This window comes from Osmerus eperlanus, chromosome 15, assembly GCF_963692335.1.
Source record: "Osmerus eperlanus chromosome 15, fOsmEpe2.1, whole genome shotgun sequence".
Taxonomy (NCBI): domain Eukaryota; kingdom Metazoa; phylum Chordata; class Actinopteri; order Osmeriformes; family Osmeridae; genus Osmerus; species Osmerus eperlanus.
The window spans coordinates 6,809,252-6,834,986 of NC_085032.1; the positions used below are offsets into that span (position 1 = coordinate 6,809,252).

A 25,735-nucleotide genomic window follows, 5' to 3' on the forward strand; every position below is an offset into this window, starting at 1 on the left:
TGGAGACCCCCCAACATGATAGGGTATTTTAAGTCCAAGGCCAGCTGTGTTCAACACACGCGCTTAGTCAATAATTGACAGCATCAGCAGAAACAGTCGCTGAATGGGTTGAGCGGGGCAAACAGCTTTGCTAATGGCTTTGCCTAACAATTAACAAGCATGTCCATACTGTGTAAACACGCAACTACAGCGGCATGGACAAACTAATTACAATGGCTTACGGGCCGTAAATACCAATAAAACCTTTGAATCATGCTTTCAGCTACATTCCCACCTACAATAAAGTTGAGGTGCGCGTCAAAATGAAATGCGATGACACCCATAACCTGTTGCATGCATTTCCGAACAGTAAGTTGAAAGGTATGCGCGCTGGAGAAGGTGTGTCATCTGTAGCGTGTTTGTCGCTTTCGTGTCAGGGTGTGGTCGCATCTGGTCTCTACACTGACAGGAACTTGTAAGTTCCAATACAATCTTCCAACCACCATGTCTTATTGACGCTTCCAGTGCGACTAATTTCCAAAACATTGAAACGCCTGTCATTGATGTACACTGAAACGGGACGGGGTGACGGGACAAAAACACCACAACGGATTTCCATTAGTTTGAACTTTATTTGTTTTTGCCATCTCCAGTCAGGTGACAAAGGCCTCGTGTGAACAAAATAGTTTGCAACTTCACCAACCCTCCCCTCCCCCATCCTCCCTGATCGAGCCTCTCACGCACACCCCACTGCAAACTGGCCTCTAGAACATTCTGGAGGCCCCACTCCGCTACACACTCAAGCCTCAAGACACTTTATTCTATATTGGGATGACCAGGGCCGCAGTTTCAAGACCTGGCTGCCATGGTAACAGGTAAGCGCACAGGGCTCCTCGCACCCATCCGACTTCTACACAGACTGGCTCTGAGAGGAAAATTACTGAAGTTTGTTGCCGTTTTCCATTCAAAAAAATAAAATGAAGTCTTAAGAATTGAAATGTTGGGGTAAGTGCTAGTCACCTGCAATCCTGCACTTGGGAGAAGGCAGAGGAAATTGATCCGATTCCCTTGGGTGCCAGAGTGGCAGCCATGTTGGAAGCAGTATGGCAGCCAAAGGGGGACAAACTTAAAACCAAATCGGAGCTCAGTGTCACTGAAAGGGACGGCTTTCCCTACCCTCATCCATAACAAACCAGCACAGCCCCATCCCCACCTTCCCCCTGAAGGCATTAGACCTGCTATATTCAATTTAAAGAATATATATAAAAAAATGAATCATACAAAAAGCTGGATCCCATTATTTAGACATTCAGGAATGTGAGTAGCGAGACTAACATTTTGAAGGCAAAAATAACAGAGGAATGAGGAAGAAGTCAGAAAGAATCAATTTTAAGTTTTTTTATAAAGTAGATTGTTACTAAACAAAACCTCAGTGATCCGGCAGAATGCCACGCAGCAAGCTGCAGTGGGTCAGTCCTGACAGCATTGGAGACAAAAACAAAACCAAGGGATTATCACACAGAATGATTGAGGTTGTCTGTGAAGGCCGTCGCTTTGGTGACAGAACCAATAAGAATGCAAGAGACTGGTTGAGGGTGGAGCTTGTTGCCTGAGCAGCCAATAGAGTCTGCCTATTTGCCAGGGGTGGATTTGACTGCCACGGCACACTCTTCCCCCATGGCAGACAGCACGGAAACCTGCGGACAAAAAGATTGGTTACATTTAGTCATTTAGCAGACACTTATCCAGAGGTTAGTGATGTCTGTGGCATCGTGCCAGGTCAAAATCAACATACACTAGGTGACATGATTGCCTACTTGGATAATTGACCAGCCCATCACAGAATAATATCCCAAAGTAACCATAGAAACTTTTAATGCACTAATGTAACTGCCATAAGGTGCCATAAACACACAAACCCCTTTCACCATTTGTAACATGGTAAATGCCAGATACTGCCGACACTCACCAAGAGTTCATCTCCTTCTTTGAACTTGGCTTCGATCTCCTTGCCCAGATCTCCGTCAGGGATGCGCAGGTCCTCCCGCACGTCTCCGTTGTCGGCCATGAGGCTCATGTATTTTTCGGTGATGTTGACCAGCTGTGTGTGAGAGGGAACAGCATGGTGATTCTGAACAGAACTGGCGTGGAAACACCAAAACAAACATTTGTTAGTTAACAACTGACTCATTTGGAAGTGTCCCTCTGGTTGCAAGGATGCAACTAGCTTCAATTACAAAACACACGGCTTCGAAATTACATTATATTACTATATTTTAGTGGAAAAAATGTAACGTGCTGACAATTGTCAGTGCTGCATATACATATAAAAATATATGTTAATGTTATACCATGAACTAAATCTACAACAAATTTGATTGAGTGAAGTGGTCCTTCAACATACAATCGACACAATGGGAAATAAGACCTGAGCAAGTCATACCAACTCAACACGTTATGTTGAGCATGCAGCACCAACTGACACCAACTCTGAACTAAACAGCATCCCATCTGAAACAATTAGAACTGGGCCCTGTTCCACAAAGCGAGTTTACCAAATAAGCCAGGCTTATGGCAGTTAGTCTGACTCATTTCCAGTTCATTCAGTTCCATCAACGTAGCTCAAACTCAGGTACTATGTCAACTTATTCTGCGAAACTAAACTGGTCTGGGGCAGGCCAACTGTCAGCGCGTGTTGTTCCTTAACCAGACATTCCTGTAACACTGACCCAATGGGAAAACTATGATTCACCACGGACTTACTGGCGTGATGTCAAAAGTCAATTTAGATGTGTTTAGAGGGTGTGTGGGTTCTTTAATTAATAAAGTAGTCTATAAAAAAAAGCACCTAGACCTACGTAGCCCATCGCTCATATCACGGTGTGTCATTTTATTTAAATGAAGTGGTGGATGAGCTGTCATTATGCATATTAAAAAGATTGTTCTTTCAGGAAGAAGTTACGTGGTCGAGAACATCGTGTTTTGCTGTGGTGGATTGATATGATCCATGTCGTAACAGTCGGGCTGCTCAATAGGGTGCACACGCAATTCTCTCTTGAATATCTCATACTGAATCTGACTTGAATTAGTCGGATTGCGTGAACTAGAATGGGCCTTTAATGACCCGCTTCAGTCCCCACTGACTTGTTAGGTTAATTCAAGTCAGGTTTGGGACTTTAATCCTGTTTTGAGCAGCCTTTATGGAACAGGCCCTTGGTGTCTGCATTTAAGGCCCAGAATGCTTTAGTCGTAGTAAGAACCACAACAACAAAAAAGATCTCCCTGGCAGGTGTGCAATTACCAACAGGACCCCCTTGCATCAGGAAACGACAATCTGGTCCATCTCATTCCCTTCCTAAATACTGCAGAACACAGGCCGGGACAAGAATGTGCCGATGTTGCGCAAATGTTGTTAAAGTGGCGGGACCCACTTATTATAGAGACTGGGTTCCCACCTTTTGTCCAATGATTTCAAAGTATTATTTTTTTTACCATTAACAAAATGTAATCTGAAGATCACACTTGTGGGAACAATTAAGTTAAATGACTCACCAATAACTCAACCCTCTTGACGTTAGGCACATCCATGTTGTGGGTGGAGGGGCACATGTCCTCATACTTCTTATTAGTGAAGATGTCAATTCCCACCAGATTCACCTAGAGAGGGGAAGGGGGATAAAACAATTGTTTCACAGGGTCTGGACATTTCAACTAATGACATCCCAATAGACAGGACCATGTTTCATTACACAACAGGTAGTTCCGATCAAACAACCCGAATGGTCAACGAGACATTCCCAACGTGCTCAAATCCGCAGGACAGCACACTTAGCTGTGCTCGAATGAAAAATGCCTCACCACTATAGAGTGAGCGGCCCCATTATCGTCCATTCAAACTTGCCAATGCTCCAGACCCCATTATCGTCCACGACCTTTTTCTTCGGTTAATTTCTTAAAGCTATGCAGCAGCAACGAAAGAAAACAATTCATCGATTGTACACACCTTATATTGCTGCACACCAAATTACAGCATTTGAGATTTGAGCATGTAAATAGGCTCTCAAACCGTATGTGTAGCATCTGCCTGCCGCAGTGTCAAACTTGACTTTTCTCCATTGAAAGTGAATGGACAGACGATAATGGGACCCCCTGGCTAACTGCTCAACTTAGGAAAATAATTTCTCAGCATATCCCTATTGGATTTTAAAACCAGAATGTTATAATATAGGTGTGTATCTATATATTAAAGTACAATGCTGTGACTTAATGTTTTTTAATTTGTTTTATATCGACATTTTCGTAAAATTTCTGATGAGCGTCGAACTAGGTGGACGATAATGGGACGGGACGTTTCCATGGCAACACTAACTGACACTTATGGGAGTAGAGATGCAAAAACTATGGAAGAAAATCAGTGACATGTTTTGAATTTTAAAAAAAGGCATTGGATACTCGATATTGAAATTTAAACAAGACCGAACTCATAAGAATATATTTCAATGTAAAATAATTCAGGGCCAAAAAATCGAGCCCCCCAAAAATCGAGCTTAAATTCAGGGCAAAAAATCGAACCTATCAAATTCGAGCTTTAAAAATTAATATTGTAACATCTGGGATACCAAGGATAGGTAGAGCAATCGAGCCTTGATGCATGATTTGATCACAGGACTCACCAAAGCATGATTGTTTCCCCTGTTAGTCATCATGCGTTCTCTTTATTGCTCCATTTCTCTACCTATCCTTGGTATCCCGAAGTTACAATCGGAATTTTTTAAAGTCGCGAATTTGAGAGGCTCGATTTTTGGGGGTTTTAATTTTTTAAGATCGAATTTGAATTTGATTTTACATTGACATATATTCATATGAGAATTCGGCCTAGTTTATTTCAATATTAAGTATTCAATGCCTTTGAAAATTTAAAACATTATGTCACTGATGTGCTTCCATAAAAAATACTGCATCCTACGGCGAAGTTGATATGGCGAACACGGCTATTACTAGCTTAAAAACATGTCAAGTAGCCCTGTCCGATTCCGATACCTTGGCGTGTCCATGCTTGCCGGTCTTGGAGGTGGACATCTCGACGATCTTGCAGGGACGTCCCTTCAGCACAACGAAGCCGTTCTTGCGCAAGCTGGAGCACTGAAGTGGGAAGGTGGCGGAGGCGCCGGATTCGGCAGTGGAGAAGTCAAGATCAGGATCTGCCATGGTGCGATGGGTCAGGGGCACTGTACACAGGGAGAGGAGTGGAGTCAAACCGACCTGAATGGGATCAAACCCCCATTAATAATGTATACACTTGATACATTTTTGCCTGAACATTACAGGAAAAAATGTCCATCTACAGTCACAAAGTTAGTCCGCTTGTATACAAAGCCACGATGCTCGTTACAATTGCCACTGCGCTGACACATTTAAGTAAATTATCAACAATTACAATCTCCTGCGCGATAATGCGGAGTCGGGTCTGCTTGGCTGATCCTACGCCCTATCCACGTGTCTTGATTTTGGCCCAGCCAAAAGTTTCGTTCGTGATACGTAGCTAACGTGGTTAGCTAGCTGGCTAAACTTGTCGCATTATTGCTGCCAGCTAGACCTTATTCAGCATTGAGATATACTTAGCACTTAGCTACATATCGTCACTGGGGCTAACGTTCGGGCGACAGGCCAGTGGCAGAGTGCGAGACAAACCAACTGCACCCAGCCTAAGTATAGATGTGCTAACTGCTCTTAACGTTAAATGGCTTGGTGATAGCTACCGCTCATGTAACTCGCAGCTCGTCGTGGCCGACAACAGCATAAATGCAGATGGCTGCATGGCCCGTAATTCCACGAAACTATGAATTATGTTGTGCCCTTTAGGCAACGGCAAAATAAATGTTGACCAAATAAACGTTGACATTTAAAAAGACCACATGTTAGCTAGCAAGCCATTTGGTGCGGTAAACTTATACAAGTGTACCCAAGTTAGAATTTAAGGCCTCCTCAGCAACACGATTTGCTAACTAGTTAGCTTGAGCTAACCGAACGTAGTCATTGGTTTAATCTGTCCTGCCCGTAATGAGCCGCGCAAACAGTCTGTTTTCCGTGTTTCTAATGTGGAATTTGTAATTTACAGTTACTAACCAGCTGGAAGTAGTTGATTTCCAAGTTGCTGCTGACTATTGCTACCCACAAACAGTAGCAAGCTAGCTTCTAGCCAGCTCTGCGTAGGGAATAGATGGAAATTGTAGCGCGAGGTCTGACGGGAAAAGTACAATGCTTAGTAGCTTATTAATGGGATCAACACAAAAGGTCTGCAAACGCGACACGTTGTATTATTAAATCCGAAAAATAATATTCAAGTCAGCTAGTTAGCCTTAAAAAATACTTGACTAGATAGGCTACACAAACCAAGTCGTTACCGTGAACGAACTTTACCAGCTGGATCAGCTTCTGCCTTATTGGCCAGTTAACGAGAAATTGAGCAATGTTTATTTAACTAACACAATTCGAATTAAATAATGTATTGTTAACATCTGGTTTCACTAATTTCGGCTGACAAATCATACACCAACAAACGGGCAACCTTTCATTAATAACAGCCGACGCAACAAAAACTTCCAATAACAAGCGTGCGGAAGGCCTCATGCATGCCTGTTATTCATTCTGGCTAGCTAGATGGACAGCTAGTGGAGCGTTAGCTAGCAGAATGTAAAACATGGACCCACACCCCATCTCCCTTGCGAACCTAAATGGACAATACAAACTACTTATCGGCTTTTCCGCGCAACTCTAGATCACTACCAACTACGCAACCCATTACATATGTTTAATTGACTGATGCAAAACTAGACTCAAGTTCTATCTTTTAGCTCATGGGTAGAAACACGCGCCATGCTACACTTACCTTGCAAGAAAAAGAGGTCCAAAAATGCGCAGGCGCGACCAATTTTACTGCGGCATCCGTAGAGGGAGGAGGGCCTTTTAAGTGTTCCGGTTGTCGACAGTGTTCGGTTTGACATGCGGTGAATGCACTGCGCTTTGGTATGACGTTATGTCCTTTCTGATGGTCTTTATTGTTGAGCCTAGAAACGAGTTACACAACATGCAATAAAAGAGATGGGGTCGATTGCTTATTTATCAGAGGATGCATTTCTAGCAAAAAATGCTCCATAAAATAAGATCGAGTTTGACAAAAGATGTTCAGTTTTTATGTTAAATGTTACTATCATTTTCCAAATCAGCTGTAACTTGTATTATCAAGTATTCTGGAGATGCTTTTTGTGCTTTATTCCAGAAAAACACACTAGATGCATTAAACGGGGTAATAAAATCAGGTACATAAAAAAGGGCGTATATATCATAGTTGTAGTTACAGTGAAACCATATTCTTAAAAGAAAAGGATGTATGCGTGCGTGCGCATAAGAAATTACGGAGCAATACGTCAGCGGTTGCCTGTGTTAAACTTGTACTTTTATTTAGAAAAACAGCACTGTCTTTTTAGGAGTAGGGAGACAAACAAGGGAAAATTATTTGCAATCATCACATGATCTATCAATCCTATATTACACGTTGTTGCTGTCCCTAACGATAACATCTGAAGATAAGAGCTTGTAAATAATGTGATAGCTGATTTGGCATGACAAATGATTACTTGGAGTTGATTGGGGCAAACACAGTTCTATGTCCAGATTCATTTTTTAACCCACTGGGCAAACTACACTAAATGTCGAACGTGACAAAGCTGCCTCCAGAAGCACACTGATGGTGATTTGGATATTTTTTTTATTAAGAACATGTAATTACATAGGCTACTACCACTCAATGGAAGTTATATGGACCTTCAACAGAGAAAGACAGCAGAAATTGCGTAGATGGTCAAATTAGATGTTTTCTTTTTTTTTTTTTTTTCTTTTTTTTTTTACTGGTGGGACAGTGAATATGTGTGTGTGTGCGCATGTGTGTTTGTGTCAGGGTGATGTGTGGATGAATAATTTGTCCAACATTGTAGAATAGCACTGTATGTTTTACAAGTTTAAAACATCCAAACAATGTTGACATTTTTCTTCATCAAATATGTTGCTGTACAAGGAAGGGACATGTACATGTGAATATGACAGAGTGCTTAATGAGTCTGAGGCGGGGTTTTATTGATCCCAGGGATTCAGACCGGGAGAGGACACACACACACACAAACACACACACACAGACACACACCAAACGCTATAGTCGTAACAGTGGAGGAATAAAATCCGATTCTGTTAGCAGGGAAGACGAGTCTCACACACACACACATCCAAACCCATTCATACATGTTCACAGTCTGATACGTACAAAAATTGAAATACAAATACAAATCAAACCACAATAAAAACATATTTAGAAATTCTTAAAACTTTTCTCTACTCTGTAGAAAGACAACTACGCTTTATAATATAATTTGAACATAAAGTCCTGTCTTTCTCTAAATAATCAATAAGATAATATCATAATGAAATATGAATCTTTTTCTGTATGGTTTCATACATTAGTGAGACAAGATGGTACATGGTCCCCTTGACCCCGTCTTCTTCCAGTGTTTACAGATCTGTAAGGGTTGTGGGTCATCCTGCAGGTCGAGGCTCACGTTTGCTTATTGAAAATGTCCTCAACCTTCTCCCCTCTCTGAGCACTGATGCCACAGGGGTCGAAGGTATGGAAGTCTCCCTCTACTTTCATTGTCCCAGATGATCTTTTTTTTTTTTTTTTTCAAACTGGATTATTAAACTCATGGACAAACTCTCCTATAGGTTTACTTTCTTGGCAGATTAAGTACAGCTTTGGACACAATCCCTAGACTAAACTTGATATTTGTTTTAATGATGAGAGTGATAGAGGTTGCTTCACCTCTAAAGCTAGTTTGAATTGGTGATGGCAGTTGAGTGTTTTGGAGGAGCGCTGTACCCTGATCAGATCTAACCACGGTATCAGTAAGAGTGTCGCCATGCAAATGTACAGAAGCAGATACCTCAAATGGAGTTCACAACAGGAGGACGCTCTGGCCACACAGCCCTCCTCAAACCCTGCTTCTGCTTCCTGGTTCAGCCAATTAACGTGGACACCAGCAAGTTACAGGGGAATGAAGAGATTTACAGGCAGATCAGGGAGAAGCTGGACTCCTGTCTTAAACTTCTTGTCACAGTCGTGCGTGTAGAGTCTGTTTAGGCTGTTCCAAACGGAATAGTGTGTATTTACAGATGTGCAACATAGAAGGAAAAGATGCTTGGAGAAATTTGTGAGGAGGGGGAGCACAAAATAATCTGCAACACAATGGCATTCACGCCAATTTTCTTAATTGTGAATTGGTGTAAATATTTCTACAACTGCTATCATGTCCCCGGTAAACTTAGGTCAAGGGTCACATGGAGATTACCGAACCCATATATCTACCAGAAAATGTATGTGAAGATCTCCACAACGGTTTTCAACCTTTACAATGTGTAGCAAACGACTTGCTCCAGTTGACGAAAAGAAAGACTGAATGATGTCAAATGCAAATAATTAAAAAGAAAAAAAGTGATAATATGTCAAGTTATCAAATGTGTATTTAAGACCTAATCCCATGTTAGATGAGTCCTGCACCACTTGTGTTGTAATATTGGTGAACAAACAAAACCATTGGGATCTGTGGATTCTGGTCATACCTGAAATTACCAGAAATAAGAGTAACATGGTTTAAATGGGAGGTTCAAAGTTTAGGCTACCCAACAATGTGGTTTTTATGCTACCATGTCCTGTTAAATGTCCCCCTAACCCAAGGAAAAAAAGAAACCCAGTAATCCAAGAAAAGTAAGTAGACTACAGTAAAATATCAAACATCTGGACGCTGACTTGAGAGGCTGTGTCTCTCTGGCACCCCTGGTGGTGGAGGTTGGAAATGAGCAACGGCTCCGATGCATTTTTTTCTTCTGATTCGAATGTCTGATGTGTTCACTCATCTTTTTCCGTTCTTCCTTCATTCCTTCCCTCCCCTCCTCTGGTGTGGGATGAACGGAATGAACCGGAGAGGAGGGGGTTACCAGTTCATCATGGAGCTTCTGTTGAGGGTCATGAAAAAGACTTGGCTGCTGCCACCAGAACGAACAGATGCAAAAAACACCTGTTGGAGAGATACAGTAGGGAGGCAGAGAGAGAGAGGTAGAGAGAAAGAGAGGGAGGTAGAGAGAGAGAGAGGTAGAGAGAGGTAGAGAGGAAGGGAGATAGGGAGAGATAAAGGGAGGGAGGGAGAGAAATAAAGAAAGAAAGAAAGAAAGAAAAGGAGAGAGAAGGAGCATGGTGGGTTAGCATGGGCCACTCACTGCCTACTCTTCCTTTTGGACCAGCTTCTTATTAACTTATTAACTTGCATCTGTCCCTCAAAGAAGCGCACAGATGTTTGTAATTGGCACATCGTTTCGAAGCTCCCCTGTAGTTCTTGTCTCAGCAGTCTGCAGTGTGTGTGATGGCAAGTGTAAAATAAGAAAAAGGTGAAAGTGTTGTGTAAACTTCAGCTGATATGTTTGAATGTGTGTGAGTCTGTGTGTGAGTCCATTCCTGTGTGTGTGTGTGTGTGTGTGTGTGAGTCCGTCTGTGCATGTGTGCGTGTGTGCGTGCGTGTGTGCGAGTCACTGCCCGCGCGTGTTCACAAACCTTGTCGTTCCTTTCCGACAGGAACTTCAGTCGCTGAGCTCGCTTGTGCATGAAAACTCCGTCGAGGTGTCCCGTCTCCACGGAGCGGATCTCAATGGCCTTCTCTCCCCAGCCCATGATCTGGTTGGAGTGGATGTAGGCTGCAGGGGGCGGGAAGGGGGACACACACAGACAGGGGATTGGACAGGAGACCACTCACTCGCTACCAACTCTCACAACCGACCAATCACACCCCTCGGCCGTGCCAGGCCACGCCTCTGGGAGGAGATTATTGCAGCAGTTTCTGAATGACGGGAACCTGACCTCCCTACCCTGGAGGGGCTGACAACTGTGGAATTCTGGGTAGAGTAGTCAGTAGGGTCGGGTGTGGAGGAGGGCTTTCCCCACCTGGCATGGTTGTTGATGCTAACAGGCCCACTGGTGAGTGATAGTGGTAGATGGTTGGAGATGGTTTGAGTAGATTTACCTTCCAGTCCCGAATTCCAGCTCTATGGGAGTCGCCTCGTACAGTACTGAGGGAGAGGACTTTCCAGGAGGTCTGCGTGTGTGTGTGTCTAAGGGCGGTATCTAACTCGAGGGTATATTGTGCTGTGTTTTAGTGGGATGGGGGCTGTGAGGAAAACGTTTTTTTTATTTTTATCAAATCCCAGCTGGACGGTTGAGAGATGAGCGTCCTGAAACAGCAGAGCCACCACAGTGGTTCCAGACAGATGACCAGCCAAACGAAAACAGCCAATCAAACAGCCAGTTAAGATCTGGTCTCAGATGATGGACATAGAACAGAATGTCATGATATATGTGTACAGGGCAGGCTAGATTTGGAGGGTTATCCATCTAGGTGATCTTGAGTGGCAAAACAATGTGCGATCGTAATCTGATTTACTTTCAAGGTCCTTCATAAGATGAACTAAAAGCGATCCAAAATTGGAACAGGTAACTGTGAAGCCAAACCAGAGGACAGATGTCTGTCCATCCATCTGGCGGAGATAAAAAACCTCACATTTAGGATGTCGTCGAGACAGAGAACATTCATGTGATTTATATGGAAGCACTTGGCACAGAAACAAGACATGAAATAGCAAGACAAAAACACACACAGACTCGAACACACCTCCCTGTGCTGGGGGTATCGGGAGAGAGGGGGCAGCTGGGTGTGAGGGAGGGGTGAGGGCGAAGGGATGCAGGCTAACAGTTGGTTTGAAGGAGATGAGGGCCTTGTTTTAGTTTTTTTTGGGGGGGGGTGGGAGGGGGGGGGGGAGTGCTCGAGTAAGTCGGGGGTAGGGGTGTTGTTCATGGAGGAACCATAAAAGCATGCAATGTTCAACGTGTGTCAGTGTCCTTGATTAAAATAAACGACCCTGTCCAAGTGTTTGTCATTTAGGGGTGTTTGATTGTGGCAAGGGGTACATGGAGGGGTCGTGAGGGGGGCGGGGGGAGAGGGGGGGAGTGTGCTTGAGATCCAGGAGGTGAGAGTGAGCAGGGGGGGGGGGGAAGGAGAAGGAGTGTTTCTCGGTGGCGGGTAGACACAGGAGAAGTAGTGTTTCCCTGCGGCGGTTAGAGACAGGAGAGGGGGAGGAGTCCTAGCCACTGGTTAGAGTTAGAAGCGTGTTGTTGACGTACCCACGGAGGTGGGCATCTCGCCCCACTGCAGCACCACGTCTTTGGTGATGCGCCCGTAGGTGTTGACGTAGACGCCCTCGTCCTCGTAGCACAGCAGCATCTCCATGCCGTCCGTCTTGGGCAGAACCACGATGGCGTGGGGGGTCACCTGACTCTGAATCTGCCGGGCGACATACGGGGAGGGGGGGGTTGAGGGTGGGGTGGGGGCGGGGGCATGAGCCTGGGGGGAGGTGGGGGCACAGAGCAGGAGCCCCCTTTTCTTTGTCTTCCTCCCTCTCTCCCTCTCTCCCTCTCTCCCTCCCTCCCTCCCTCTCTCCCTCCCTCCGGCTGCTCTGTCGCTCCCTCCCTACCTCCTCTCGTGGCCAGACCCCCCCCCTCCCCATCCCCCTTGCGAGAGAAACTGCTGCAACAATAGAATCTCCCGCTCCAGCCACACGATCACCATGGCAACCGAAGAACATCACATCATCGTGGTGGCTGGCAGCGTTACCAAAACAATGAGGGTGGTTTCTTTGGTTACCGTGTCTCTCCCCAGCTCTGACTGTAGTCAGTGTTGGGGTCAGAGGTTGAAGGTCGTCGAGCGAGCCAATGGCAGGTCTTCGTTCTCAGGTACAGGGTTTACCTGGTGCAGGTATCTGCCTCGGACTCGCTTCCCACACACACACTCTCACTCTTATCACCACACACTCTCTCCTGTTACCAACAGTCTCTCTCTCTCTCTCTCTCTCTCTCTCTCTCTAAGTAACACTCCCCACACACACTTTTTCCTTTCACCAACACTATCCACATCCAACGCAGTTCTCAAACATTTCATCCAGCTCAGTTTGGAATCATTCCATTTTCAAGACTGATTGGGTTATTCATTCATAACCATTTCATTGAATGCTCAGACACACCGATACATCAGGACACACACACGCACACACACACACACACACACACACAATCTTACATGGGAGGGGATGTAGATGTCATAGGGGTTCCCAGAGTCCACGTCGATGACATGGAAGCCAACGCTGGAGCCATAGATGACCTTTAACCTCTGACCCTCCTCCACCGTCAGGTCAACCAGCTGGGGGCGGTGCTGCAGGTCAGTGAACGACTGGGAGAGAGGGAATGAAGGAGAAATGAAAGGAGAGAAGAAAGAGAAGGAAAGAAAGGAGAGAAGATGCCTGTGATTATGAGATAACTGATCATTAAAGACAGAATGTATCTGTGCCAGGACCAGTTTATCCAGAGTCCTAGCACTGTGTGTATGTGTGTGTGTGTGTGTGTCTCACCTTGAAGGCCATGAACTTGTGGTAAGGTTTGGGGGCCCAGGCGTAAATCTCCACTGCATTCTTTAGAGCTATCACCAGAAACTTAATCCTCTCATATTTCACTAAAGCAAGACAGGAGAAGAGGTACAAAATCAACAATCCACTCTCACAAAGGCCACACACTCAAATAAAAACACACACACGGCATGACCTACCAACTTTGTAGTGCACGCATCCCTCCAGCTCCCCCACTGTGATCCAACCCTGCTTCTTCTCTACTTCCGGGTCGTTGTGTAATATCCTGTTCCTGAGCCAGGACAGGTAGTACACACGGAGCTTGTTCTTCTTGCCTGGAAGGACCGAGGCGAGGGAAGGAGAAAGGCAGTCAGTTCAGTTTCCTTGGGAGCGTTTAGGTTGGTTGAGGGGCAGTTCCTTGGGTGTAGGTGAAGCCCTCTGTGACGTTGCTTGTGTAAAGGGTTGGGCAAATACAATTGGATTCCATTGATTTCGGAACATTTGACCTTTTTAAAAGTCTTCCCTGCTTTAAAATCTCGGACAGATTTTTTCTCCTTAGCACTACAAGGTGCGTTTTGTGTCGGTTGTGGTCCTGTTGTGGTTGTGGTCAGGTTGTAGCCAACCTGTGGTCAGGTTACGGTCGGACCTACCTGAGATGGTGACCAGAACATTCAGTCCCTCCAGAACGTCCATCTGCTGGAACCGTCTGCGGTTAATGAGATTGTAGACCTTCCCCTGACCGCTGCGGTCCAACAACATCAGCCCGTTCTCAGTCCCCACCAGTAGGTTCACGCCTGGGCACAACATCAACACTCAGCGCGTGAGTGTGTGTGCCATGAGCATGTGTGAGTGTGAGTGTGTGTTTGGATGTGTGTACGTGTGTGTGTGTGTATACAGTATATATGAGTGTGTGTGTGTGTATTCCCATGCAGCCGTGTCTCACCCCAGAGAGCAGCACAGAGGATCTCAGAGTTGAACCTCTTCTTGTACTTGCGGATCTCGGGAGTGTCGCTGTGGGGACGGATGTTGGTGGGGTTCACGTTCACCACCGAGATCTTTCTGGCCTCGTTTAGTCGGGCCTGCTCCTGCTCGTGTCTCATCAGCTCGTCTGCAAACAGAGCTGCAACAAAGATGGCCGACATTGTTTTGAAGTGGGGTGGTGGCGGTGGGGGGGGCATCTCATATATGGGTCGGACCGCCTACTGTTCGGCCTCTACAGGTCAAACGTTCTCAGAACAGGAAGTAAAGCATCGTACCGGAAGCAGAGTTCTCATCGTCATCATCGGTGGGGGACGTCCCGTACACCCTCGGATCGACGAATGGCGTAAAGGAGGACTTGGAGCCACTCCCACTTCCTATCCCGTACTACCAATCAGAGCAGAGAGAGATAGAGAGAGAGAGAAAGGGGCAGCGTCAGACGAACTGCCAGCTAGCAGGCAGGAAGGGAGGAGATGTGTGTGCGTCTGTCAGCAGGAGGTTCCAGTCTGTGGGCAGAGGCTCGCCATGCAGGTACAACACTGTGACATGCTGACTGAGGGACAGGAAGTGACCAAATAAGCAGGAAAAGGAAAAGAGAGGATGGGCTTGAAGAGGAGGAGGAGGAGGAGGAGGAAGGCAACTGCAGCCCACCTCCATCTTCAGACCAGAGTTCACAGAGGTCAGCGGTCAGTCGGTTAAGGGGAGAAGAGGAGTTTGGGGGGTGACTGTAGGGCAACAGTAGGGTAAGCAGTAACAGTCGGGGTTAGCTGTGTTTGGCTGGGTACAAAAGGCTGGGGAGGAAGTAGGTCCAGGTGTAGGACGCTGGTGTGTGTAGGGTTAGAGAGGGGGGCCAGACTGTTTGGGACAAGGTTTGCAGGGGTGGGGGTGAGGGGTAGGGGGGGGGGGGGCTCATGGTGAACCTACTTGGGCCCCTGAGCCGTCGCCCGGGGAGACCAGGGGCGGGGTGCTTTGTTGCACCAAATCAGGCAGATTGGCGTTGCCGGGGAACAGATTAGAGTTGCTGGGGAAACCATTGCTGTCATTGGGAGGGGAGCTCCGCCTCCTGTCCCCAAACTTCTGGAACACAGAGAGAGGGAGGAGCCACTCTAGGGTGTGCAGGGCTGTGATTGGCCAGCTGGCAGGGTTAGTGTGTGGGGGCTGCTCCTACTCTGTGGGGCTGGGTTAGCCAGCAGGTGCAGCGAGGGAGAGACAGCAGGTGAGGGTGCAGAGACAGCAAAACCTTTTACCAGGCAGGATGCACACACACACACACAGACGCACACACAGACACACACACACAGACACACACAGCCGCGCGCTGGAGCGTGAAGCCAGCACACAATGCTGAAGCGTGCAGGGTGGATGACTGAGTGCTTGTGTGAAGGCTTAGCGTGCCCGTGTGCAGTGTCAGCACGTGAGAGGTCGGAGGTCAGCGCACTCACCTCACGCATCATCAGAGTGCTGTCCTGCCCACTGTTGCCATAGGAGTCGCCATGGGCATCGTTATGGCTTCCCATCATGCCGTAGGGCTCGTTCCCTCCTGGCCCTGCAGCAGGCCTGGAACACAAGCACGCAGGTCCGATTCAGGATGTGTTCTTACTGACAGCTATTGCTGTTCTGCTGAGGAAGCTTCGCAGACACTTTAAATCGTTTTGGTTTCGCTGAACACGCTCCCTCCCTCCCTAACCTCCCCTCCCCTCACATAATCCGTGGTATGTCGCTGACGGCCACAGTTCCATCGTTGGTCCCGCCCTCTCCCTCCTCGTCCTCGCTGCTGTGAGACTCCTCACTGGACGAAGAGTAGTCTGTCACTTTGACGGGCGGGCGGTTCGTCTCCTCCCCCTGCCGGAGTTCTCGGAGCTCTTTGGCCAGAGCAGTCAAATCCTGGAGATCAAAAGGTCACAAGGTCACAATCACACATAACAGTCATAACAGCCACTTTACTGCTTCTTCTTGAAACTCCCTTCACTTCCCTCCCCCTCTCCCTCCCTCCCTCCCCCTCTCCCTCCCCTCCCTCCATCACACTGACATACATTTACAACACCACAACATCTCAAAAGGTGCAGACATGTATTTAACATCGCTAGAAAAGGTTTGACATCCCAGTGACTGTGGTCCCTGTTCAGACTTGTGCGTTAGCAGCCTGGATGCTGCTAGGCACCAGGGGGCTACGGTCTGCTGTCTGCGCTGGCCCGGGGGTGAAGAAGCAGGCAGGAGGAGGAACACGTAGGGACTCGGGTATGGCGAGGGGATGACAAGGTCAGGGGTCGAAAAGGAAGGGAGAACCAATGAACTGTCTGTGCAGACCGAGCAGAGGCAGGTCCGAGAGTGGAGAGGGGTGTGATTGGCAGCGGTCATGGGTGCACGTGTGTGTGTATGAGTGTGTGTGTGTGTATGTTGGGGAACAGGGAGGTGGGGCATGGGGGGCTAGTCTTGAACTGTCTTACCAGCTCCTCCTGAGGATGGATAGAGGCGGACAAACAGAGAAGGAGGAAGAGAGAGAGAGGCCGTAGGAGAGAGAGGAGGAGAGAGAGACAGTGAGAAGGACAGACACTCATCCCCAACACAACCCCTGCAAATGTAGTCAGAGCAAGAGAGAGAGGGAGGGAGAGAGAGAGAGAGAGGGAGGGAGGGGGAGAGAGAGAGGGAGGAAAGACATATACGAAGAGAAGAACTGGGTGTGTGGGTGCTTGAGTTGATCGATGGTCAGTGAATGAGTGAGAGCATGAAGGTGAGTGACGCGGAGAATGGAGGGAATGAAGGAAGGAAAGAAAGAGGGAAAGAGAGAGAGAGAGAGAGAGAGAGAGAGAGAGAGAGAGAGAGAGAGAGAGAGAGAGAGAGAGAGAGAGAGAGAGAGAGAGAGAGAGAGAGAGAAGAAGGGGATAGAGAAAGGGAAGGGGAAAGGAAAGAGAAAGGGAAGAAGGGAGGATAGAGAGGAGGAGAAGGCCACTGACCTCATCTCCAGCTTTCTTATAGCTCTGGGGGAGATACAGGAGAGAGACAGAGAGTCGGGAAGAGAGTGAAGAAGGTGGAGAGAGGAGAGGAGAGAGGAAGAGAAAGGGGAGGAGAGAAAGGAGGAAAAGAGAAGGAGAAAGTAAGAGAAGGAGAAAGAAAAAAGACAATGGCAATGCAGGTGTTAGGGATGGATGAATGAGAGCCGTGTGTGTGTGTGTGTGCTTACCGCAGGCCTGCTAGGTTGTGTCACCTCCCTGCCCTCCTCTTTGGGCTCCTGAGTTGTTGCCATGGTACCTTCAGCCTTACTGGACCCTGCAGTCACAACAGAAACAATGTTACTGACAAACCTATGTGTGTGGGTGTGTGCATGTGTGTGTTTGCATGGGTGTGTGTGTGTGTAGGGGGGTATTTGTATTAGGGATGTGCATCTCCATCACTGAGGACTATGCGATACACATCTCGATGCACTGCCAACGATCCGATACATTAAAGATGCATAAAAGCAACTACTAATGCGAAACGATACGATTTACCCATATTGCGATGCAGTGCGATTCGACAGATGCGATTCAACGAGATGGGATGCGAAAGAATATGATGCTATGCAATTTAAAATGGTACATAAGGATGCATTTCTTTGTCAGACAGCAAATCAATATATTCACTAAAAAAGTTAACGTTTTGATTCACATATTAAACAGTCTCTGACAAAAGATAAAAAAAAAAAAAATCAGGTCTGGACCTTGCCTTAAACCAGTCCTTCTTTTCTGTTGTATGTGTTCTCTGAATGTAAAAAAAAGTGCAGACACACGTATAATGTTCTCTCGGGGGGGGGGGGGGAGCTAGCCACTGACTGTATCCATAGCCGAATCCGAGGGGGAGGCAGACGTCTCCACACACTTATGCCAATTGCATGGGTCTTGTCGAATTGCCCATCTTCCTTGGAAAATCCGAAATGTTGCCAAACCTTGACTTTATTGCAATTCGTAGGAACGTGTAACTCTTCCTCCGCCATGATAACACTCGCCTGAACACGCCTCCAACTCGCAAGAAACTTGGCCGAGAGACTTTACGAGAATCGGCCCCTGACAGCAGTGAAGATGAGCGCGCTTAAGAAACAGTTAGAGAGGAGGAGTCTATCTAAATATATAAATACTGGTCACAAATCATTGGTAACATTTCTGAAGGTGTTCGCCTACACATAATTCTATATAAATACGTCGGATTATACCGATGCAAAAATGTTAGAAACGATGTATCGCGATTTCATCCCACATTGTATCCGGTGCACACTTTTTGGACCCGGGCAATCGCATCATGAGCTTTTATGCCAAAGCACCAATACAAACCGGTGAATCTTACCATCCCTAATTTGTATATTACCATAGTAAAGGGGGGGGGGGGGTGAGGGAGAAGTGTGTGTGTGTGTGTGTGTGTGTGTGTACCTCTCTCCTGGGAGCTGGAGCTGGAGGAGCTTCCACTGCTTCTTCTCTTCAGGGGCGTTTCCATGGACATGTCCATGCGCAGGTCCGGGTTACTACGGCAACAACATCACCAAACACACGACAGCGTGAACCCTACAGGATCCCTGGACCAGCAGAGCTGCTAGATGAGATACATCACCACTGATCACATCACTACCCCTGGTGACAGCAGATCAAGCTTCCAGGGCTAGGGTTCCTCCACTTCGACCTGTCTGGTAATCCTCTGTGTGTGTGTGTGTGTGCGTGCGTCTGTGTGTGGGTGAGAGAGTGTATGTGTGTGTGAGAGAGTGTGTGTTTGTACCTGGCCCGTATCAGGTGAGCTCCAGTCCGGGGCCCCAGCCCAGGTCCGTTCCCCGGGGAGGTTTTCCTCACCAGGGCTGGGGAGATGGACGTGGTTCTCTGGGGAACCTGCTCAACACAGAACCACACAGAACCGTGCAAAGTCAGAGAACCATTCAGAAGGAGCACACACACACACTCTTTCTCACACACACCTTTACTCTCTCTCTCACACAAACACCAACTCTCTTTCACACACATCTAACCTCTCCCACACGCCAACTCTCTCTCTCTCTCTCTCTCTCTCTCTCTCTCTCTCTCTCTCTCTCTCACACTTACACACACACACCTACACACTCTCTCCCTTCCCCCCCCCCCCCCCCACAGACACCGGGTGACTGTCACACCTTGGGGGGCAGGTCATCGTCATGGCGAACCCAGGGGTTGCGGTCGAGCTTGTCGTGGGGTGGGACGAGGCGGGGGGGCGGGGCTGGGGTGTCGGAGGTGGGGTCGGAGTTCTGCCGGGGCATGGGGGGGCGCGAAGGGGAGGGGGACAGGCCCCCCCCACCCTGGGGGTCGTGGAGGGACTGGGACCCTGACAGACCATGGGACTTCACCTGGACCAGATGGGCCATCTGATACCAGACCAGGACCATGAGAAGGGTCAGACCAGGACCAGAGTCAGACCAGGGTCAGAACCAGGACCAGACCAGACCAGGACCAGGGTAGTGGACGGTAGGAAGAGAGGAGAGGAAGGAGGGGGAAGGAGAGGAGAGAGGAATGGAGGGAGAGATGCTCGGGTGAGAAACATATCCACTGGGTCAACACACATGCAGGTATGCTACACACACACACGCACGCGCACACACACGCACACACCTGCGGCTCGATGGAGCGGAGCTGGGGCGGGGTCCGGGCTTGCTGGATGCCCCCGCTGCTGAACGACTCGGAGCGCGGCGGCAGAGACGGGTCAGAGATGCGGTTGGACACCTTGTGCTGCAACGCTGGAGAACTCTGTCTGTTCATCTTGGATCGCTCCTCCACCTGACACACACATAGTTAATTGGATATTCAATTGACATTCTCACCCCATCAGTCAGACAGGTTTATCTGTGTGCGCGTGTGAATGAGTGAGTGATTGAGAGTGTGTGTTTGAGAGAGAGAGTGTCCCGAGGAAGAGAAGCACCCCTGTGGACAGAGTCAGATATAGCTGCAGCTAGCCCACATTACTCCACTGTGGCCACCAGAGGGCAGGCCTCCACATGACCTACATCAAGCCCAGCTCTGCACCATACCACCATACTACCATACCACCATACTACACTATACTATACTACCATACCACCATACTACCATACCACCATACTACACTATACTATACTACCATACCACCATACTACCATACCACCATACTACACTATACTATACTACCATACCACCATACTACCATACCACCATACTACACTATACTATACTACCATACCACCATACTACCATACCACCATACTACACTATACTATACTACCATACCACCATACTACCATACCACCATACTACACTATACTATACTACCATACCACCATACTACACTATACTATACTACCATACCACCATACTACACTATACTATACTACCATACCACCATACTACACTATACTATACTACCATACCACCATACTACCATACCACCATACTACACTATACTATACTACCATACCACCATACTACACTATACTATACTAACATACCACCATACTACACTATACTATACTACCATACCACCATACTACCATACCACCATACTACACTATACTATACTACCATACTACACTATACTACCATACCACCATACTACACTATACTATACTACCATACCACCATACTACACTATACTATACTACCATACCACCATACTACACTATACTATACTACCATACCACCATACTACACTATACTATACTACCATACCACCATACTACCATACCACCATACTACACTATACTATACTACCATACCACCATACTACACTATACTATACTACCATACCACCATACTACACTATACTATACTACCATACCACCATACTATACTACCATACCACCATACCACACTATACTATACTACCATACCACCATACTACCATACCACCATACTACACTATACTATACTACCATACCACCATACTACACTATACTATACTACCATACCACCATACCACCATACTACCATACTACCATACTACCATACCACCATACCACCATACTACCATACCACCATACTACACTATACTATACTACCATACCACCATACTATACTACCTTACTGTACTACCATACCACCATACTATACTACCTTACTGTACTACCATACCACCATACTATACTACCTTACTGTACTACCAAACCACCATACTACACTATACTATACTACCTTACTGTACTACCATACCACCATACTATTTTACCTTACTGTACTACCATACCACCATACTATTTTACCTTACTGTACTACCATATAACCATACTATACCATACTGCCTTACTACCATACCATACAACACTATTCTGCCATACTATACTATCATGTCCTGTTACATAGTGTGTTTGATACGGTACTCCAAAAACACACAAAACCCACAATGTGAATTCACACATGACAGTCACCCACTCTGGAGAGTGCAATGTGTGCTGACAGAACTACAGCTACAGCACCAGCTAAAGAAGAAACAGCACACAGTCTGGGATGAAGTGCAGCCCTGTGTGTGTTTGTGTGTGTGTGTGTGTGTTATAAGCTTTGGAGAGAGAGAGTGAGGTCACGGTTATTCTGGGTTAAGGCAGAGATAAGAGGCGGGAAACATGCTTGAAAGAAGTTTCAAAGAAAACTTGTCCGAGTTAGCACATGGGTCCAGGCTGGGACTGAACCCCACCGCCCCAGCGAACGTGCCAACGCCAGCCCGCCCTCCGCTAGAACGGAGAGACTCGCATGTTCCACTATAGCCAGGCCCCCGTTCTAGAGACCAGGGACAGTAGAGTTAAGTAGGACAGACAGGGGGGGTCAAGGTCGAGGGGGGGGGGGGGGGGTCGAAACCTGACCAGGGACACCACCTCACCACCACGTCGGGTTAGAGAGGCTAGGGAGGAGGAAGAGGAGGGAGAGGAGGAGGAAGAGAACACCCTCCAAACCAAGAGAGGGAAAGGGGGTGGGGCGTGTCTCCGCCAACTGACCCTCGGGCCGGGGCTCCGCCCCCTCTCGTCAGGGTTCCGCCGAGGAGCCTCGGGGCGTCGCAGGATTGGCTTAAAGGAGGGGATGGGGAGGGCTTCAGGGGCACAGGACACACGAATGCGCGGCACGTGCACACTGCTGGGTTCTGACCTCTCCCTAGAGGGGCTGACGTGGGTGGGGTAGGAGGGGGGGCGGGGCCGGGGGCAGTAACCAGGAAGCTGGAGAAGCTGAGCGAGGTTGGTGTCGCCAGGCTCTGTGAAGGAGTGATACTTCTTGGGGGGGATACGAGGCGAGTTACTCTGGGCTCTACGCATCACCTGGGGACAACAGTATGACACAGAACATCAGACACAAATACTGAACACAGCACACACACACAAATACTGAACACAGCACACAAACACACACAAATACTGAACACAAAACACACACAGTCCTCCTCTGACATCAGGAGGGAGTGAGGTCCCTCCCTTGGGGCTGTTGCCGGGGGAACATAACAGTCTGGAGAATTCACCAATAAATGAAACTACAGTAGAAATGAACAACAACTGATGATTGACTTGGATGCGTGTTGGAACTGGACATCACCTGTTCGGGACCCGAAAACACGAGGAAAGAACACGCCGGAACATTCTGGAAGATTCATGGTCCTAACTCTGCTGAAACCAATCTGACCAAGACTGTGTGTGTGTGTGTGTGTATGTATGTATGTGTGTATGTCCCGTACCTCCTGTGCCCAGGCTGGTTTGTCGACGCTGGGGGCCTGGTCCTTGTAGTGGTACAGCTGCTTCTTGTCCTGGGGGCGTGGCTCCTGCTGCTGTTGCTGGAGCGACACCAGGTAGGCTCTCTCCTGCTGCAGCTGCCTCTGGAGACGCTCTGCCTGCCTCTGCTCCTCCATCTGCTTACGCTTGTACTCCTGCACACACACACACACGCACACGGAGACACACACACACGGAGACACACACACACGGAGACACACGCACGCACACACACACAGACAGACACACACGCGGAGACACACGCACGCAGACACACACAGACACACACGGGGAGACACACACACAGAGGCACACACAGAGACACACGTACATAGACACACACATGCGTGGGGAAACAAACACGCACACACACACACAGTTAAGCTCTCCACTCATCTCCACTCAATGTGAGCCGTGTGGTTGATGCTCATGCAGGTCTTCTCTACAGGAGTGTGTGTTACCAGCAGAAGAGCCTGCTCCTGGAGGAGCTGCTGCTGTAGGATCTCCAGCTGTCTCTGCTCCTCCTCCAACTGTCTACGGATGTACTCCTACCCAATCACAGCGCCCCGCCAGACGACAGGGCAGCCAATCGCGGGCACAGCCAGATAGAACAGGAGTGAGTCAGAACCCGGCAACCAGGCAGAGGAAAAAGGAGGAAAAGTAAAAAAAACAAAGGAGAGGAGAAGAGATTTTTAAAAATGACAGCAAGGTTGAAAAAGAAGGGATTAATACAGGAAGTTTTGGGAAGAGAGAGAAGAGCGGGGTGACGGAAGGAAAGATGGGAGAGATGGGGAGCAAAAACCAAAGGAGGTATTAGGCCAAAAATAGGCGAGAGATAGAAGCAGAGAGATAGAAGCAACAAGGACGTGAAAAGGACGTGGAAAAAAGAAAGAGAGAGAGAGAAAAAGAGAACACTGATTAGCGGGAAAATCGGAAAAGAGTCCCGCGAACAGACAGCTGCGTCTGTGCAGAACCATCACCAGGCACGTGCTGTTATCAAACGGTGTGGGGAAGAAGAGAAAACCCTTTTCATTCTAATCAGGCCCGTTGACGTGAAGCGGAGGACGGGTGTGAAGAGAGAGAGAGAGAGAGAGAGAGAGAGAGAGAGAGAGAGAGAGAGAGAGAGAGAGAGAGGAGCTTGGGAGAGTTAGTGAAGCAGCATCCCAGTGCCTCAGTCTGCTGTCACTCAACTTGTACACTAGTAAACACCTGACCGCGGCGCTACGAGGAGAAGTCACACAACTGGAGATGTACCTCTCTCAGAGCGCATGTGCCTGTCCTCTCTCCGTGCACGTGTGTGAGTGAGTGTGTGTGTATGTGAGAGTGTGTGTGAGTGAGTGTCTGTGTGTGCGTGTGTCTGTGTGAGTGTGTGTGTGTGTACCTGCTCTCTCTCCGCGTGCCTCCTCTCCTCGTCTCTCCGCAGCTGCTCCATCTCCTCGTAGCGTCGCCTCTGCTCCCTCTCCTGCTGTTTCCTCATCTCGCGCTCGCGCCGCTGTTGCTGTGAGGCGCAGAGAGAGGGAGGAGCAGGGGGAGGAGGAGGAATAGGGAGGAGGGAGAAGGAGGAAGATAGAGAGGGAGGAGGAGGAGGAAGAGGGAGGAGGGAGAAGGAGGAAGATAGAGAGGGAGGAGGAGGAAGGGGGGAAAGGAGGGAGGGAGGAAAAGGGGGAGGAGGAGGAAGAGGGAGGAGGGAGAGGGGGGAGGAGGGAGAGAAAAAGAGGGAGGAGGAGGAGAGGAAGAGAGAAGGAGGAGGAGATGAGAAAGAGGGTGGCACAGTGTGCCTGCGTGTCACAGCGTGTCAGAGCGCGAGGGAGCGTGTTACCGTGTACGTGTGCATCGCCGTGCGTCAGTGCGTGTGTGAGGGAGCGCGTGCTCCACCGTGTGTGCGCGCGTGTGTGTGTGTGTAACGGTGTGTGCACCTCCTCCAGCCTCCTCCTCTGCTCCTTCTGCTCCTCGATGCGTTTCTGCCGCTCGGCCAGCAGCTGCCGCTTGTGCTCCTCGTTCTGCTGCTGCTCCAGCTGCTGACGGCGCAGCGCCTCCGAGCGCTCCTTATTGGCCAGCTGCAGGCGCAGGAAGTCCCGCCTCAGAGTGGACTCCCCCGGGATGTTGATGATCGAGCTGCCGAGGGAGAGAGAGAGAGATAGAGAGAGATAGAGAGAGAGAGATAGAGAGAGAGAGAGAGAGAGAGAGAGAGAGAGAGAGAGATAGAGGAGGTGATCAGCTTGGGTTAGGGTTTGATCCGGTGGGACGCTGTTACTCTTTCGACACACACACACACACACACACCATACCTTGGCTCCCCCATGTCCCTCTCCTCCTCCTCTTCCTCACTGCCGCTGTATTCATACTCCGTTTCATCTGCAGGAGCAACACGATCTATGAGCTCACCGCTCAAGACAGGACGGAACTCTCCCCCGTCACCCAATGACCTTTACACACCGGTAGGGTTGTGTGTGTGTGTGAGGTTGCGTTAGGGCTGTGTGTGGTTGCGTTAGGGCTGTGTGTGGTTGCGTTAGGGCTGTGTGTGGTTGCGTT

At 48.2% G+C, this 25,735-nt stretch overlaps 2 protein-coding genes across 3 annotated transcripts in view; both read right to left on the reverse strand.

Annotated features, from left to right (window-relative positions):
• Nucleotides 1–1,362: 1,362 nt before the first annotated feature.
• Nucleotides 1,363–7,014, reverse strand: LOC134034658 (eukaryotic translation initiation factor 5A-1-like). 2 transcript variants are annotated; one of them, XM_062479157.1, is made up of 5 exons: nucleotides 6,869–7,014; nucleotides 5,020–5,207; nucleotides 3,532–3,636; nucleotides 1,949–2,080; nucleotides 1,363–1,676 (listed from the first exon to the last, which is right to left on the reverse strand). In XM_062479157.1, the coding sequence occupies exons 1-5, from the start codon at nucleotides 6,981–6,983 to the stop codon at nucleotides 1,611–1,613; spliced, it is 606 nt and encodes a 201-aa protein (XP_062335141.1). In that variant the 5' UTR covers nucleotides 6,984–7,014; the 3' UTR covers nucleotides 1,363–1,610. The 2 variants fall into 2 exon arrangements, with proteins under 2 accessions (XP_062335141.1, XP_062335142.1); XM_062479158.1 differs by lacking the exon at nucleotides 6,869–7,014 and adding an exon at nucleotides 6,106–6,443.
• A 715-nt stretch (nucleotides 7,015–7,729) lies between these two features.
• tnikb (TRAF2 and NCK interacting kinase b) overlaps nucleotides 7,730–25,735 on the reverse strand; it is a 25,057-nt gene continuing 7,051 nt past the window's right edge. Inside the window, exons 9-31 of the mRNA XM_062480342.1 lie at nucleotides 25,492–25,558; nucleotides 25,120–25,318; nucleotides 24,585–24,701; nucleotides 23,665–23,751; nucleotides 23,170–23,358; nucleotides 22,445–22,759; nucleotides 20,100–20,264; nucleotides 19,628–19,855; nucleotides 19,243–19,349; nucleotides 18,903–18,994; nucleotides 17,684–17,769; nucleotides 16,205–16,386; nucleotides 15,945–16,059; nucleotides 15,427–15,579; nucleotides 14,781–14,889; nucleotides 14,468–14,644; nucleotides 14,175–14,318; nucleotides 13,725–13,859; nucleotides 13,531–13,631; nucleotides 13,203–13,352; nucleotides 12,251–12,410; nucleotides 10,631–10,770; nucleotides 7,730–10,100 (exon numbers count right to left, since the gene is read on the reverse strand). Of these exons, the coding sequence (XP_062336326.1) occupies nucleotides 10,017–10,100; nucleotides 10,631–10,770; nucleotides 12,251–12,410; nucleotides 13,203–13,352; nucleotides 13,531–13,631; nucleotides 13,725–13,859; nucleotides 14,175–14,318; nucleotides 14,468–14,644; nucleotides 14,781–14,889; nucleotides 15,427–15,579; nucleotides 15,945–16,059; nucleotides 16,205–16,386; nucleotides 17,684–17,769; nucleotides 18,903–18,994; nucleotides 19,243–19,349; nucleotides 19,628–19,855; nucleotides 20,100–20,264; nucleotides 22,445–22,759; nucleotides 23,170–23,358; nucleotides 23,665–23,751; nucleotides 24,585–24,701; nucleotides 25,120–25,318; nucleotides 25,492–25,558 (3,302 nt within the window). The 3' untranslated portion in view covers nucleotides 7,730–10,016. The remainder of the gene's footprint in view (nucleotides 10,101–10,630; nucleotides 10,771–12,250; nucleotides 12,411–13,202; nucleotides 13,353–13,530; nucleotides 13,632–13,724; nucleotides 13,860–14,174; nucleotides 14,319–14,467; nucleotides 14,645–14,780; nucleotides 14,890–15,426; nucleotides 15,580–15,944; nucleotides 16,060–16,204; nucleotides 16,387–17,683; nucleotides 17,770–18,902; nucleotides 18,995–19,242; nucleotides 19,350–19,627; nucleotides 19,856–20,099; nucleotides 20,265–22,444; nucleotides 22,760–23,169; nucleotides 23,359–23,664; nucleotides 23,752–24,584; nucleotides 24,702–25,119; nucleotides 25,319–25,491; nucleotides 25,559–25,735) is intronic.

Bases quoted from the DNA above. Each gene is read 5' to 3' on its own strand.
- LOC134034658 (XM_062479157.1), bottom strand. From the start codon at position 6,983: ATGTCAAACCGAACACTGTCGACAACCGGAACACTTAAAAGGCCCTCC. The intron at 3,637-5,019 runs GTATCGGAATCG...TCCCCTCTCTAG, and splicing joins GCAAGCATGGACACGCCAAG to GTGAATCTGGTGGGAATTGA. The intron at 2,081-3,531 runs GTGAGTCATTTA...TCTCACACACAG, and splicing joins TCAAGAGGGTTGAGTTATTG to CTGGTCAACATCACCGAAAA.